Below are 17,683 nucleotides of genomic sequence, written 5' to 3' on the forward strand. Positions count from 1 at the left end.
ATCTTCGCGATGTTATATTTACATAATTGTCGTAGAAAATGAATATAGTATATCTAAACAACTGTGTCATGTCTTTAAATAATATACCCCCATGCCAAATCGTCCAGCTATATAGACACACACATACACACACACACACGCCCACGCACATTTCTACGCGCGCGTACCCTTCCCCCGCATACATACACGTACACACATACATATTACATACATACATACATACATACATACTTACACACACACACACACACACACACATACATACACACATACATACATATATACATACTTACACACATACATACATACATACATACATACATACATACATACATACATACATACATACATACATAAACGCATACGTATATATATACACACAGAGGTATATTGTAAGCGAAATATAATAAAGATATTCTTGTCGCTCCATGAAATTCACCTGATCTACAAAGGTATGGATTGCAATCCTTACGTACCGTTTAAAATTGATTTTGAAAAAGAATTGCGTCTGTTTTGATTTACACCAATCGGCTAACTAATGGAATCTGCATAATTTAGAAGTTGTAGAGTTATGAGTTTTAAAATAGCGATGTCATTAACGCAATTCATCTGTGTACAAATACAAGGATGTGTATTTTGTGACATTCCTTTCTGACTAGAGTGTAAATCAAAACAAACATGTTTCCACTTCCGTGAACGTGCACAAGTATTGCCGTAGCGGATCAGAACAGTAGGCAAAAAGCCTATAACACGCAAATTACAAATAAGTGGGCTCGTAAGTGTCGACGTTAAATGCTTCAGCCAAAACGAAATAGCTGAATCTCTATAAATTTGCGATGATAAATGACCTGTGACACATCCAAAAACCCATGTGTAATATGTGAATAGACATATTGTGATTTTTAATTTGGTGAAATCTCGGGGCGACGTTATCACTAGTTCAATATTTCAGTGTTATCTTGTACTAAATGAATTAGATCCCCTCTATAACAGATGTAAGATAACCTGATTTCACACTTAGCTTTACAACGCACAAAAACATCTCAGTTGTCAGTGTACGGCAATGTTCTCAACCACCTGTTGATTGCATTGCGCTCACACACACACAAATACAACAACGCACAGCGTATATGTATATGTGTGGTGAGATGCCACGTTTGTGTCATGTGTGCGCTCGTGTGTTTATGCGGGTTCGTTTGTATGTATGAGTCTACGTGTGTATGAGTGTGAGTGTGAGTGTGTATGTGTGGGGGTGGGGGTGGGGGTGTGGGTGGGTGTGCTCGCGTTTGTATCAGAGGATCAATACACGAGAGAAAAACCACCACACGCTCAGAATAACAAATCAAAGTTTTGGGACTATGAAATCAAGCTAAATCGGGCATGTTGGGTTGATATGTGTGCCGCGCCGCCATAACCCAAACCTCACACCAACATACGTACACATTGTTTTTGACCTCCGACTTTCCCGTGTTTCTTTTGCAGAAATGTTGAAAGAAGTTTTCTCTCGATTGCCGTTTGAAATACAAATATTTAACAACGCAAATGGCGACGAGATGTTATATACTTTGAAGCTTCTGCGAAAGATGGACCAAGATATTGACTGTCTGTTCGTCTTCTTGCTCACACATGCCACTCTCAGCAGTGCATATGGATCAGACTGCAGAGTGGTCCATTTAAAAGATATCGTTGAGACCTTCTCAGCCGAGTCTTGTCCACGATTGGTCGGAAGACCAAAACTCTTCTTCGTACAAGGATTCCAATCCGATGCTAAGGATACGGGTCAGTTTGTTCTCCCCCACGAGGACGACTTCATATTTGGCAGCGCAATGATTCCGACGTACGAGGGTTATCGAGTCGCTACCCAGAACTCGTCGCCGTATATTGCTTCACTCGCCCGACTCCTCAGAGAGTGCGCGTCGACCAATCATCTCGCAGAAGTTCTGACGATGGTAGCAGACGAAATGAAGACAAAAGTGTACACTGTAAAAGGCGCCAAATTAAAAATGAACACAGTTTTGTTCGGGACACTAACAAAACAAGTGTGGCTGAAATAGAACGGCTAAGTTGTAGACTAAGTGTACTTTTTAGAAAGCTACTTATGATTATTGCATTAAAGTAGGAATTTTTTAAAAAGAAATTCGAGTAAATGTTTCCTGTGAACCTTCAAGTGATGAAAGCTAGGGTGAAGTATCTTTCAGGAACGTATACAGCAGCTGGTTGGTACGGTGAGGATGGACCGACACGTTGTCACAAATGGAGATGGGTAGACTGGCACCAGCAGTCCGTTAGATTTTCGAAATTTTATTTTATCTGTAAGCGTAACATTTTTCAAATGTTTTGCATTTGTAATTACTTTTTAAAAAAAAAAGAAAAAAAAAAGGAAATGTTGTTTTTTGGTTTTACCCAGTTACTACTCAGACCGGGTTCAGACCACTTCTTTTAGTGGTCTGTGGTTACGATATTATTAGTCTCTCAGGGAGCTTCGCGTTCACCAAACTGTTTCGCAGTCTCTCAGTCTGTTTACCATTTCACACAAAAGACACAGTTGTATTTAATAATTTTTTCATTCAAATAAAGAGTGAACCCCACCCCCTCCCCGAGACTTAATTAGTCAAGTCTAGGAGATGTGTAGATTGTAAGATACGTCATGTCGTTTCGCCCTTACTGGCATCCTCTCTCCCGACCAATGCGTGAGGGCGCCCCGTACAAGTTACAGACGAGGAGATGGGAGTGGGGTAGTCATATTGTATAAAGCCTATATGTTATACTATACACCCATAATATTTTATTCCAGTACTTAGTATTATTGAGTTTTTTTACTTTTCAATTCAAAGAAGATATTTCATACAGAAAAATGGTACATACCACTGTATTCACAAAAAAAGTGCTTTAACGACTGTAAAACCATCTCGATGTTATATTTTATTTGCAGTTTTTTATCACGAGAGAGACTATCTAAACTATATACACACTTTCATATCAAATAAAATTGATGATTTAGTCTTTTGCTCTGTTTACGGGAGTGGAACCAATGAAATTTACCACTGTCACGAATTTTTGTGTGAAAAAGGAAAGGTTTTAATATCTGGGGATGCTACTAGAGGTATGAAAAACAAACAAACAACCCATCCTCGAAAAACAACAAAAATCTGACACCCCCCCCCCCTTAAAAAAGGAAAGAAAAAAGGGTGATCTTCAATGTGAATGGCAATGTTCAATCTCCACAATACCATTCTCACAAACCAGAGCTGTTATTTCTTCCACCATACTGCGAATAACGACGCGTTTTGGACGGTGCCGTAAAAGAGGCTGTGGTTTGCGACAATGTGCAATACCTTAGTTTACTGTTCTGAAATGATTTAGACCCAGTTAAAGAAGAGAACTTGAGACTCAATCACATTACTACCATTATAAATATACATGCAGTACAGTTAAAAACATAATACTATTTCATACTATACCAAAACAACTTGTACAGAAACACAAAACTTAAAGAGGATGGCCCTTTATTAAAATTTGCATATTACCAAATATTTAAAAAAAGGTGTACATCTCTGTGTACCAATCAGCTGCAGTTCATAATGAAATATACAAGTAACGGCAAATGGATTATTAATCAGGATGCTAGCATATTCAAATTTTATACTTTATAAGAAATTTGACATCCTCGACTTTAACAATTTCAAACATCAGACCATTTTCTTACATGCAGTCTTGCTTGTTTATACAACATTACCTTGTGCAATGGTTTTTTAAAAAAGTTTTGAAATTTGAAAAAAAAATATCTTCATTTAAGTGAAATAATGCAATTTCTTAATCTTCAGAAAAAAGTACAATTCATCACGTTGCCATATTGATGTCGATTGGGTATTTATTTTAGATTTTTTTAATTCATTAAACAATTTTACTTCAAAGTGAAAAACTAATGTGAAACAACATATGCCAAGTCCTTGATTGTAAAGTCAATAAATTGCAAAAGATTAAATATGTAAAATCATTGTTATTGAACGTACAATAACAAAACTTTTTACATACTTTTTAGCTTTTTGCAATGTCTTGAGTTACAAACACAGACTTTGTCAATGTTGTGTGACATTGATTTTTCAAGTAGGATGCCATGATAAAATTGTTTTATATACAAAATAAATACCCAGTCCTCATCTATGTATCCAACTTTCAAAGGTTAGATGATGCATCTACTGGTATATAAATATGTTGTCTATCTAATAGTAAACTATTTGAAAGTTTAGCATCTTGATGCCTTAGTAGTACATATGTATATAATATTCATGTCATTAAACCCGTACTAGCTGCAACTGGGATTATTTATTTTGCCATGAAATAGCCAAAGATATATTCACTAAAAATTGGTCAATTATTTATGAAAAAGAAACTGTATCTGTTAATTAGTGGTCAATATTATCTGTAGGTTATGTAGCGACAAGTTTGAAACTTGAGCAAAAGCTTGAGTTTTGAATCTGTCACCATGTTAAAACTGTATCGGTGTAACTGGAGTATCAGAGTATGGAGACAGCAACAATATATTCACTGAAAATTGTTCACATACCAATAATTAGACATTGTTTGTGTTAACCAGTGCTCGATATATCCATAAGCAGTAGAGAACAGGTTGAATTCATCACTGCCGTTGAGGGCGCTGATATTTGGCTATGGACCCAAAATTCAATTTGATTTGATTTATCATGTATACAGCTACAAAAATATGTTTATCCACAGGTGATGCAATACTTTTCACAGAGTATGATAGTACGAGTAAGTTCCAGGTGCAGCTAGTGCAGCTTTCAATGGAATGTCAGAGTAGAAATATTTCAGATTGAAGATTACATCTCCTGAAGGGTTTTTGCCCGGACCCCAAACACACTTTACAAAAATATTTAAGGACTGACTATATATATGCATATAATTACAGTCCTAGTACTAGTTCCATGTTTTAAAATATTGTCTCTAGTCAGAAATCTGATAACTTTTCTTCAGCTGATCAATCAGTTCTTTCTTTTCGCCCTCTGGCAGGAAACTAGACCTAGCTGCATTGAATGTCTGAATTGGAGAAAATAAAGAAAATAAAGATGATCCTTTAGTGTTGTCATTACTGTATGATCACTATGATTGTGTTTTCGTACAACTCATAGAAACTTGAAATTAAAAGAACGCATCAAATTACAGAACACTTCATTCATTTGCGAGTTAAAGTAGACTGACTTTTCTCATTTTCGATGAGGTAATTTTCTGCTCCTTTAAGAATGCACAGAGTTCTTTTTGTTGACAGCTCCATGCATTGCTATACCATCAGCGGCCATGACAATAATTTTGGCCCTCACGTTGTCAAATATGGGGCACTCCCTTGTGATGCTTACCTGCCACATGCACGGATGTTTGATAACTGGAATATGCTGTATTGTACATATGTAGTTGTTGCCTGACCCATGGAAGGATCAAATCAGAAGCACATCAGACGTACAGCCAGTTACGATTGAGAAATGGTTGCTGGACAGCGCCCTCTACCAAATGTCTGCAAAATCTTTTGTCTTTCAGACAACCAAAATATAATTGGTATTCTCACAAACCAGAGATGATATTTCTTTTGCAACACTGTGAAATATCAAGCATACCTCTTGGTGGTGTGCTTTGGACAGTGTCGTAAAAGAGGCTGTTGTTTAATACGATGGTAATGGACAGTCATTTTTTAAAAACAAGCTTACCGTTTTAATCAGCTGTTCTTCACTCAGACCAACTTTGTTTCTCGCTATATCAAACTCATCATGGATGGTAGTGAGAAACACACCTGGGTCATCAGTGTTAAGACTGAAATTTACATCATCAGCAGCAAACCTAACAGAAGACAAGTGATGAGAAACATTATAGAATATCATAGAATATACACATTCCATAAAATGTATGTAATTTCAAACTTCCATAAAAGACTTCTGGAGGAATTTTATATTCATCAATGAATTTCCATACAAATTGGGCTCAGTCTTACATATTATGAGAAGTTTAAAGAAATTGTTCACAAAAACGTCAACAATTTTCATAATTTTCTTGAAAGTGTCTTGAAATAAAAGTGTTTCACCTTGGAGTGATAAAAAAGTAGATTTTTTGGGTTGACAACGTCACTATCATTACCATTTTGTGTGCTATACATGCATTAATATAGTTGCATTGGTAGAATATGCTGACCATCTTCTTCTATTTTAACCCTTGAACTTGAAGTTGAAGTAAAATACTATTACAGGTACTGACGATTAGATTTTGAACTTTTAGACAAAGATGAAGGAATTCTCAAAAAAAAAATAATCCTAAAGTACTTTTTTAAAATAAATATTCTTAGATATTATGCAAATTTCTGAGCAATTTGAACAAAAATGAATGATCTGCTGTGATGAATAAATTCAATAAAACTACATACCGTCGTGCATGATGGCTGCTATAATCTTTACAGGCACCTGTATAGTAGTTTGATACCAGAGACACCTCAAAGTGTGTGTCCATTTGTCGTATCCTCTGATAAAGTGAGTCGTCTTCCAGTACGGTACATCCATGTCCAATTCTTTCCACTCTCATTTGGTCTACAGCCTCTACTACTGATGCAGCTGATGTACTTTCACCAGCGTGTGCAGTACGATGGACGCCGCAACGAGCTGCTTCCTGAAGGCAGTGAAATGTATACAAAATTGACAAGGCTTCATAGCAGACACACCCCCACTTAAATAAAAGTTTACGTTTGAGCGACAATTTTGTTGTTGAAAATTTGACATATTAGGTCAAGTACAAGGTCATACATAAGATGCTAGTATATCTAATATTGGATAAAAACTTAATTTACAGTTGAGGCATTAACAAATCCAGAAATATCAGTAGCAATACAAACATATACCCAGATAAATAGCTCTTTAGACAAGACAGCTTTCTAACTGTACAGAGCCTCTGAACTTTACATTATACTAAAAATTCTACAAATTGATTAATTGATTGATTGACTGAATCATAATCTAGGATTAAGACTACAATTAAAGCTAACCTTGAAACATAATTTGAATGTTAAACAGTTACCATGGTGACATTGTCAGTGACTTAAAGATGCGCAAAATAACATTTTTAGGAGAAATTGGTGAATTTCTTGTATTTCTGATGGAGCAAGTAGCCACAACTGTAGTCTTAAAAGTGACTAACCTGGAATGCCTGAATGTGGAGGGGGTCAGATGGGACAATTTCATAGCCAGCAATGTCCATGCCAACAACACCACTATCCTGGAACTCTCGACATAAAGATAGTACTTCAGCAGACCATTCTTATAAAAAATAAAATAAACAAATTCTCATTATTGCTACAATAAATGTAAAGTTGTATTTACTAATTGTTCTACCTAGTAAGCATCACTTCATTGATGCTGATGACATACACAACATGAAGGTTGAAAAATCATACAGTATAATATACCAGAAGATACACATTATGACAATACATTACAGGGTAGAAAATGAATGCTACAACATGTTTCCACCTCCTCCATTGCAGTAACTGACTGTAATGTGGTCCTAACTTCTTATCAAAAAGCTGATTCTAAACAGCACTCTTAGAGACCAAATTATATAATCTTTTGTTTTTTTATGATCTAGTAAAACATTCAATCACTTTGTCAATACCTGACAACTAAGTTAGCCATATCTCTAAGACTGTATTCACAAATCCTGCCAGGGAGGGGGGGTTGGGATGTTGGGAGGTTACTTCAAAATCTTTAGGGCACCTGAACAAATGCTGAGATTAAACAAAGGTTGGGGTACTTTTTGAATATATTAAAATACCTTGCTTTTTTTATTGTATAATTAACTCAGTGAGGAGATGTACATGTGTTAAAATGTTTATGAAACAACACACAGAACAGTTTCACCAGACGAACTTGTTGCCAGTATGTCGGAAAGGAACTAAACAACAAACTATGTAATTATAGTATGGAATTTCATCAGCCAAAAAATAGTTTAGAGAAAACTATGGAATTTGTCAGATATAACTCACCAGGTCTGTGTCGTATACAACAGAGTATTGACTTTGCTTTGACTCCAAATTTCTCACATCCTTCCTGCAACCCTTCATTGATACATCTGATAACATCTCGGACTCTGACATCACCTGCTTCTTGGCCCCATTCAAGTGCAACATCACAGTTGGCTAAGAAGTGCGGCGAGTATCTTGCTTCAAAATAAACTATTCCATTCTGTGCTTGAAACTCGCATAGTTCATATGCAATCTTCTTCAACCCTTCCCTGTCGCCTCTAAACACCAAGAATTAACCTGATTAAAAGTTTTCTAGTACATTGTTTAGTCTGTAAGGTATGCCATGAAGGGGCACCCTAACACATCTATCAACCCCCCTCAAGGAGGTCAGTGTGGGCAGTGACAGGACGTATCTTACAGTCTGCTTGTTGTTATCAACATTGAGCATATCAAAGAGGAATCAAAGTGTGCTTGGAAATGTAATATGTTAGTAATAAAACATTGTAGCAGATAGCAAATTAGTGATGTTTGTTTCCACAATTACTTGGTGTCATTTCTTTTGTTCTTGCTTATATTTTTTGTAAGTGCATAGTACGAAATCCTTCACATAGCAACCTCTATCATACCAGGTCCCCCATTTCTACAGCTGCGTTGTCTGGGGTATATGCTGTAACTGCATAGGATTAAATCCTTCACATAGCAACCTCTATCTTACCAGGTCCCCCATTTGTATGGATAGGTTGACCAGGGAATGGAAGTGGCTCAAATCTTGCCCAAGTAAGAAATGGCAGCAGTGAGGCTCGAACCGACAACACTTGCACTGATTCCAAGCCACTCTCCAACCGGCCATTGCGCCCTTACAACACATCTACGTAAAAATGTGGGGCTAAAAGGTGAAAAGAAAGATTAATTTCACTCACATGACAGGTTTTAAGAACGTTACAAAAGTTTCAAGAATCTTGGGTAGGTTACTTGGTTCCAAATTCTTCAGATGTTGGTAGAATTCTTCATAGGTATTGCCAGGAGTTGGAAGTCCTCTTTTTCTGTCGAGTATACATGTACATAGTATGACAGAACCCTATAACGTGCGAGTGAGTGCAAGTGTGTCATATTCAGGGGATTTGCATGAGTGCTTGCAGTGTTCTCTGCGAACACACCTTCATGAGCGTAGTGAATGAAAGTGCAGCAGAAAACACTGCAAGCATGAATGCAATACCCCAGAGTACCCACACTGGAACTAACATGGAATGGGTTTTTGTTAGTATTACATATCCAAAACAGCTCATTTCTGTAAAAATGACATAATGCGACTTTTGATTGCACCTTCATTTACATACATATGATTTGCATGCAGGTATGCAATAATGTTTTTCGGTATTACACTGTAGTGCAAATTCCACTAACATGTGTATGTGCACCGATGCAGTTAACCTCTGGTACATATGTATTAAATATTGGATTATTTTTAATTAATAACTCACAAAATACTGTCATACGTTTGCTGTGGTTCTAGGCATACTTGTATTCCTCAAGTAATGTGTTAAAATAGATAGAGTTTAAACTTACTGTGCTTGGTCCCAAACTGTTCTTGGTCTAATAGCACCATCTAAATGGACATGCAACTCTACCTATTAAAATGAAAGTCAAAATTATGACACTAAATAAATGGTGAGAACAAAATTATTTCACATGACAGCTTTTGCTGTTATTTTACAAGCTTTTCATACGGCAAAGTTTGGATGTATTGTAAGAATATCGAACATGGACTTGTCACAATTAATATTCTATTTCATTGTGACTTACCTGAACATTTTGAAGGTTCTCGCTTTGGTCACAGAGCAAACATCGCATAGTGAAAAATTGTTATTTGGTAAAATAAATTAAGGTGACTTTTTGAGGCACGCTTGTGTCCTCCTGGAAGTACTATGGCATGTTTTATGTATAAATGTACTTCACTCCTGTAGTCAGTAACTGATGAATCTTACATTCAATGTATTGATGTCAGGTTTTGGTGTACTGTTTTCAGAATATTTGTCCTTCACATGAAGTAATGCAAGAAAGAACTTGGTTTCCCTGACAAAATGGTGATGGAGAAGTTGTCTCTTGAACTAATGAGGTCATAGGGCAAAGTTGAATGATAAGGTCATAGGTCAAAGCTGAACAAATGATGAGGTCACAGGTCAATTAGCAATTAGGTGTTCAGCACTGTGACTTACTGCAACAAGATTATAATGCCCTTTCTGATCTGATGCTAGCAAAGGCATTTCCCAGGATTATTTAAGCATACACACCAGGGTGAACTTGAGCCAAGGTCAATGTTGCAAATGAAGCATGTCTTACCTTGATTTAAAGGGGAATACAAATGACGATGATTTCATCTCGGTTGCATGTCTTAAATGTTATGATGTATGCTTAGGGACCTAGAAAAATCATTTTAACGAATTCAAAATAGAGCCCTGATTGGTACATCTGGCTCAGAAAAGACAATATCTGTTGCATTTGTTTCAGGAGGCATGGAGCTTCTAAATATGTTTAATTCTCCCCAATTCCTCATCTCAATGTACAGCAGGCCCCTTCTAACCCGGATGTGCCATTTTTTATAATTCTATTTCAGAAAGGCTGCGTGATACACGATATATATATATATATATATATATATATATATATATATATATATATATATATATATATATATATATATATACATACATACATACATACATACATACATACATACATACATACATACATACATACATACATACATACATACATACATACATACATACCATACATACATACATACATACATACATACATACATACATACATACATACATACATACATACATACATACATACATACATACATACATACATATATATATATAAGCAAGCTGCCTTGACCATAGTCTGTAAGGTACATAATGTCCTCATCCATTGGTCAACCTGACATATCTTAGTCTACCTTGACTAAAAGCAGTTTTAAACCAATTTTGGATAACAGAGATGTAATATCTTGGACTGAATGCTTAATCTATACACCTAAAAGTAACATCCATTCCAAATATAAAAAAAAATACCCTGACAGCAATCTCTTTCCTTTAACTCAGACCAAAAATCAAACACATAACACAAGATTTGAATAGAAAGGAAATACCTGTTTATTAATTAACAAAATATCTACACTACATGTAATAGTACATGTACATGGCTTAGTCTTTGTTACTTTCAGCATCTCGTTGACAAACATAACGACACAATATAAGCATGTACGTTAGTACATCATTGAGGGGGGTCATTCCTGATGTCTAATTTGCATGTTTTTGAATTGTTGCATGTTTGGCCATTTCAAATCTTTCCATTTTAGACCCTTTATATTTATATTAGTCTAGTCCCCATAGTGTATCGTTACGGTTTACACCTCCTCTCACAGTATAGTCAAAGTTGTTACTCTAGAAGTCCCGAGATGCAAATAAAATTCATCCACAGCCAGCCACACAGTCATTAACATCATGTTTTAGTTAATCAATGACAGAATTCTAACCAATCGTTAGTGGTCTAAGCAATAACACAGTCCCTCATACAGTTAGTTTTTATTGGGGCAGCTATGTAATGTCCAAATATGGTATATTTGTCAGCTCAGGATGCTACTTATACACTGTTTACTTCACTATAACAGTTGGGGTTCACTGATTGGATGAACAACTTTTTGTGCTGATTTTGACCAGACATGGTTTAGTTAGAAACCATGTTGACATCCAGACTAATTTATATGGACTCTGTTTTCGAATGAAAACAGATTGCTTTCAAAATAATCCACTTTCAGCATTTTCAAATCCCAGTCCCTTGTCTTTCCTACATTTACAAATTTTATCTGTACACCTACTTTTTCAACACTCACATCTACGTGTAGAATCTTTTAGTCTTTTTTTTTTACTCTCTTCACTTTTCATTAATCATTTCTATGAGGTTCTTCAACCCTTCAATCCTCTGATTGGCCATTTCTTCATCTTTGGTTTTCGCATACATCAGTTTCAATATTACCGTTGACAAGTTTGAACCAGTACGTATAAGTACTGTTCCGAGATATTTTTGATCCTTTTCAGTGTAATGGTCGACGTATTTTCCAAGGTGTCTCATCACCTTGGTGAGGATAGCACGATTGTCCTTGTGGAAGTAACTCTCTTCCACGATATATGCACTGTCTTGATGGAATATTCCCAAAGCTTCTTGAACGGCTTCCTTGTACATTTTCCCAACTTCGGACAGCAAAACAGGCTTGCGCTCTAACATTTCTGACAACACAAATATCATTGCTTTGCTAACAGCATACTCTTTTACCTGTTGAACTTCACGGATGGGTCTATCAGTAATCGCAGTGTGTTCATTTCTTATTCTAATCAAATCAACATCAGAAACCACATCTGATTTGGAAATTATACTTCTATGGTGTTGGTAGCAGTCATAACATAGTATACTAGATGGAGTTACCCGTGTACTTTCACCAGCCTTCTCGTAGTAATAATTCACCTTTTCAACATCAGGACAATGGTAAACACACCTCCGAATCCGAAACTTCCGACTTTCACAAACCTCACATTGAGGTTTAGTATATTTGTCATACTGATTATAATGTTGCCTGCACAGCTCAACACCTTGGTCTTCATTTAGATCTTGGAAATCTGTAGACTGAAGACTAAACATACTGACAAATACATCGGAATCAATTCTTTGTCTTGTATGTGCCGCAACACTGTCACATTTTCCAAACCTTTCTAAGAAACACATGCCACGTTGTTTTTTCCTAGTTCTTTCAGGCGAGTAATCTTCATTTCTGTATTTCCTTTTGAGCACCTGGAAACAAGCACCACAGATGCAGTCAGTTTTCTTCAAGTAGTCAAACTTCTCCAGTAACCACATTTGTGTTTCTTCTGCATACGACAGAATGTGTCGATACTTTGAAAATCGGCTTTTTTGTTTGCAGTATCCACATGGTCCACACTCCTCTTTCTCGGGATGAAAATCTTTTTTCTTACCACCTCCCTTGCCTGATATATTTAACGACAGGTGCAGGTCACTCTTCAGTGGCAGCATCAAGCCACTGTACATTGGTTTACCATTACAGTGGAGGGTGAAGTTGTCACTTGGAATGGCTGAGACATTTGCAACTTTAGATTTTAATACATTGTACGGCAATTTCTCGGATCCTTCAAAAGTTATGCAATATACCTTTTCTTCAGAGTGTATGTAAACATGTGAAGAGTCACTAGTACTGTCACACTGCGGGTCAAATGTACTATTATCCGTCAATTTTTCGTTTGCTGAACGACTTGCATCAAAACTTGCCATTCTGTATCTACTGTAACAAAATGAAACATAGCGTGATTATTAACTTTATATATCAATGTTCTAATGACAAGGTTTATAAATTACCAAAAATATAACAAAGTGAGGCTGTAAGAGAAGTCATATTGCTGCACCCTCAGTGAGTGCATTGAAGATGGTATACCCTACAGACTACTGAGATCTACCATTTGAATATAGTGATAAACAAATGACTGCCCAAATACCATAATAACCTCCCCCTTACACCTGCATGAAAAACAGTGACACTTCCCCCTCCCTCATAATTTGTGCCAAGTCACTATCATCAAACTATATTATATTTGAGCAATTTAAACATAGGAACGTTGAGCACTATAAAGAAAATATAACATTCGATTCTCTACACATGTTTCTATTATTATCAGATATTTCAGAAACAACACAGCCCATTTGTTATGTTCCAACTGCCATGGCAATCTCTGCTATCTTCCGATTGAATGCTGGGCTTCAACTACATATCGGTACTCTTTGCTAAATAAGTACAATGACAGGCACTCGAATCAATCTGTATGATTTTTGAAAAAAAGTTTAGTGAATGAGAAGCTTCTCTTATTCACCACATATACATTTTATTACAAAAAATATTACACTGACAGATTGATTCGAGTGCCTGTGATTACAACCAGGGCTATACAAGTCAACTGACTGCAAACTTGGCGTGTCATACGTCATTGTACTTAACATCAAACAAGTGAAGTCTGAAAAAAAATCTGGACAAGAGGCTTTAAAACCCAAGTTTAGGGCGACAACAGCCAGACCCATTGCACAGACTAGACACTAGACAGAGTCACGCTACATGTACTAGTGGGAGAGCTCAATGAATGAATCGCAACGTTACACAGATACTGATTTCGTTCTACAGCCCTTTCCAAAACCACGATCGATAATACATTATTATGCAACTCACACAGAATCCTAGCTCTTTCGTTAATACTTACCAATTTTCACAGAAACGGCTGTCTTCGCAGGGAAAAGTCCAACCTCCCTCCAATCCAGCGTTGCAGCACGTATGGCAACAAAACTCTATGCCGCGTAAACGTCAGCCATACTAACCTCGTTCACACTGTGTGAAATATTGCCTACAATTCTTCTTCTTAGAGATTCGTTCCGACAATTATTCTTGTATCCTACCCCTCTTATATACAATCACTACGATTTGTGATTGATGATGAATAGTCATTGTAGACAAAAAATATGCTAGAGACTTACAAATTTGGCACATACAGAACGAGTCAAAGTGTGACGTCACGCCATCGCCAGGTTGACCCGACCTAGACTCTCATTGATGTACGATAAAATGTCGATGTGGCAGGCATTTTCTTCTTTCTAATTAAGAGACACTCACAGCTGGCGATCGATGGAATGGGAGTACTCTGCTCTGCTATGTTTTATAAAAAAATAATATGTGTATTTATTTTCACACTGCAGGTAAGGGGTAAACCATTACATTTCAGGGGGGATGGGACTTTTTTTCAAACACCATTACAGTATTTTTTTCGAGAGCAACTAGACAGTAATTTTTTGTTGCCAAGAAGGGTTACAGCAATTTTGAAAAAAAAATATTTGCTTTAATAAATATGACTTGTCCCTCGTGTAACGTTATATTTTTGAAATTGAATTTCCTAATAAGAAGAGACACACATCGCGAGGCTGTGATGAATGTAGCTAATTTCAAAAGTAAGAGGCTACAATAAATTACAAAAGTAGCGAGTAAAATTTGAATATATGTTTGAGGGAGCCAAGTTGGAGGAGGGTACATCACTGGAGATTTTTGAAATTCGAGGACTACATTAGTGTTTTTTGGTGCTATTTTAACGTCGAGGTAGTAATAAATACGAGGTAATATTTGAATCAAAATACAAGGGAACAGTGTGGGGCCGGGTGGGTACCACTATTTTGAAATTGAAGAACTAAAAGAATGCTTTGCGATGTTTTTTTAAGATGTCAAGGAGGAAACAATACTAGTTAAACTTTGAAATACAATAGAGCAGTGTGGGGGTAGGTATGGGAGAGGGGTTTCCCATTCTCCGGCACCCCTAGAAATTTAAGATTTAAATTTTTTTTTTAAATCTAAGATTTTAAATTTCACATTTTAAAGGACTAAAAGCGTGTCATCTGGTATTATTTTAACCTGTCGAGGTGATAACAATACCCTGATCACATTCAAAATTTAAATTCAGAAATCAAGAAAAGTCCTAAAAGTATATCGTTGCATGCCATACCATTTAAAATTATTTTATCATTATCATAAATTAAATTGCAGGATTCATTCAAGGTACTAAGTCAGACCAATATTCTTAGTAATTTGATTTGTTGGTAGTGTTTTGGTTTGTTTCAGCATTTGCCAATAGTTAGTATAAACCTTTGACCAGAGACTGTAAAAGTTTTACATGTAAGCCATCATAGGTGGAGGTGCAAGAAACAACGTGTCTCTAGGAATTGACATTTTTAGCTAGATTCTGCATTTGCAGCACAACAATTTTTCTTAGCTCATATCCTGGAAACAATTTTTTTTTTAGTTGATCAGCATATTTTTTTCCTACTTTTGGTGGGCGACAACTTTTTTCGGAAATCCTCAAGCCCCCCCCCCCGAAATCAAATGGAGTCCCCCTAATTGAAACGAGAGCAACTTCGATCGACACTACACAGAACGGCCGGGATAATACCCGTCACACGAAGTCACCGGCGGTTGTTAGTATACACATGGACGAATAAAATCTGTCTGTGATGTGTATGTCAGTATGACTCTGATAGTGATACTTAATACTATACCGTATGCGGACGTAAAGACAGTTTCGTATAAACCGCTACTGAATATTGACACACAATAGAGGAGGCGATCAGGCTAAAAACGTAAACATGATATCATTGATGTACTACGAAGGTCAATTCAAGCAAAATAACGAAGGTAAAATAGCAATGAATGATTAGCCGACATCTACATCGGATTTTAATCAGATTGCACAATGTACTAATAACCTTAGATCCTACGTGTAGACACAGATAAACATCCCCACCAATCGGACACTCAAGTACCACGTGTGCGTATCGTAAATTCATAACAATAGTCACAGAGAGCTAGCCAGACTTGCCCTTGACCTTTCCTCTGAACACAACCGCAGTCACTTTGATGGGAAATGACTGACTCCATTTGACAGGTACACGGACTATATGGATACGCAAAATGTCACCTGATGAAGATGGTAATATGGCGTACCTACATGACGTCCCATCTCACTATTGCAAGGCCAACGCCGCATCGTGTACCACGGAAAAACAAAAGTGGTCTGTTCAGCGTCACACAAACTTTAAGGAATTCGACATAAACATTCTTATCTGTTTAAATACCTTGCCACGTTGAAAGCCTCCTTTAGATGCTTCGGTCATAATGTGCTGTTAAACCACTTGTTTGGTCGATAATGTATATACTTCCTTAACTAGTAGTAGTACTCGATCTAAGAGGTACTGAAATGATCGATCATCCAGACTGGCAGACACACGAGACTGCGCATGTGCTGCTTCTTGTGTGACCTTACAGGCACAGGCCAAGTTTAGAATGCTTTTCATTGCATCTCACTTGTGGAAGACCGTCGCGTCGCAGTTTGCAAATATCAGGTCGCAGGTCAGCTGACTGTCCGCACTGGTCTTCCATCCTTTTGAGAGTGCTTGTATGCAACATGAACAATATTTTTGTAGGAGAAAAAAATAATTAAAGTTTCTATATGATTGTAATAACCTTTAAGTTATTTGCCAATAAATACGGAAATGTCTTGGTCGCCACCGAGCTACGGTGGCCCACAGGTGACAGACGAAAGCTAAATTTGTGCTATAAATAATTGATTTTTGAGGGCAAAATATTTAATAAAAGGATAACACTTTTATTTCATACGACAAAACATTAATTTCTTGGGTCAATATAGAAATATCAAAGCAAAAAACTACAATTTCTGTGACAAATAAATTCTTTTTACGGAGCAGAAAATTAATTTGCGAAACGAAAACTTTTATTCGTGTGGCCCAACCTTTATTTTCGAGTGATAACATTTAAGTTGCGGGATAAAATGTAGATGTCAAGCCGGAATATGAATTTAAGTCCCTTACAATCTTATACTCTGACTGCAGAAACAACATTTGTCACTATACAACCTCCTTTTCTTATCGACGAGATTTACTTAACACAGGATGCAACATTAATGTTTGGGGACGAAACATTAATACGCGAGGACAAAACTTTCTTTTTGCTTGACGGAAGTTGGACTGCATGACGGAAATTGATTATAT

The 17,683-nt window shown here is 36.6% G+C and overlaps 2 protein-coding genes across 2 annotated transcripts; both read right to left on the reverse strand.

Annotated features, from left to right (window-relative positions):
- Positions 1–4,367: 4,367 nt before the first annotated feature.
- On the reverse strand, positions 4,368–16,833 carry LOC144441467 (adenosine deaminase-like). The gene is made up of 8 exons (XM_078131045.1): positions 16,751–16,833; positions 9,581–9,642; positions 8,935–9,057; positions 8,036–8,292; positions 7,192–7,310; positions 6,428–6,666; positions 5,721–5,850; positions 4,368–5,058 (listed from the first exon to the last, which is right to left on the reverse strand). Exons 1-8 carry the CDS (start codon positions 16,787–16,789, stop codon positions 4,966–4,968), a joined length of 1,062 nt encoding a protein of 353 aa, XP_077987171.1. The 5' UTR covers positions 16,790–16,833; the 3' UTR covers positions 4,368–4,965.
- LOC144441166 (uncharacterized) lies at positions 11,231–14,420 on the reverse strand. Its single transcript, XM_078130706.1, has 2 exons — positions 14,341–14,420; positions 11,231–13,376 (listed from the first exon to the last, which is right to left on the reverse strand). Exon 2 carries the CDS (start codon positions 13,364–13,366, stop codon positions 11,960–11,962), a length of 1,407 nt encoding a protein of 468 aa, XP_077986832.1. The 5' UTR covers positions 13,367–13,376; positions 14,341–14,420; the 3' UTR covers positions 11,231–11,959.
- Positions 16,834–17,683: the final 850 nt, after the last annotated feature.

This window comes from Glandiceps talaboti, chromosome 10 (genome assembly GCF_964340395.1).
Source record: "Glandiceps talaboti chromosome 10, keGlaTala1.1, whole genome shotgun sequence".
NCBI classification, from domain to species: domain Eukaryota; kingdom Metazoa; phylum Hemichordata; class Enteropneusta; family Spengelidae; genus Glandiceps; species Glandiceps talaboti.

Bases quoted from the DNA above. Each gene is read 5' to 3' on its own strand.
- LOC144441166 (XM_078130706.1), bottom strand. From the start codon at position 13,366: ATGGCAAGTTTTGATGCAAGTCGTTCAGCAAACGAAAAATTGACGGAT.
- LOC144441467 (XM_078131045.1), bottom strand. From the start codon at position 16,789: ATGACCGAAGCATCTAAAGGAGGCTTTCAACGTGGCAAG. The intron at 8,293-8,934 runs GTGAGTGAAATT...CTTGGTGTTTAG, and splicing joins ACGTTCTTAAAACCTGTCAT to AGGCGACAGGGAAGGGTTGA. The intron at 7,311-8,035 runs GTGAGTTATATC...ATTTTTTATAAG, and splicing joins TTGTATACGACACAGACCTG to AATGGTCTGCTGAAGTACTA.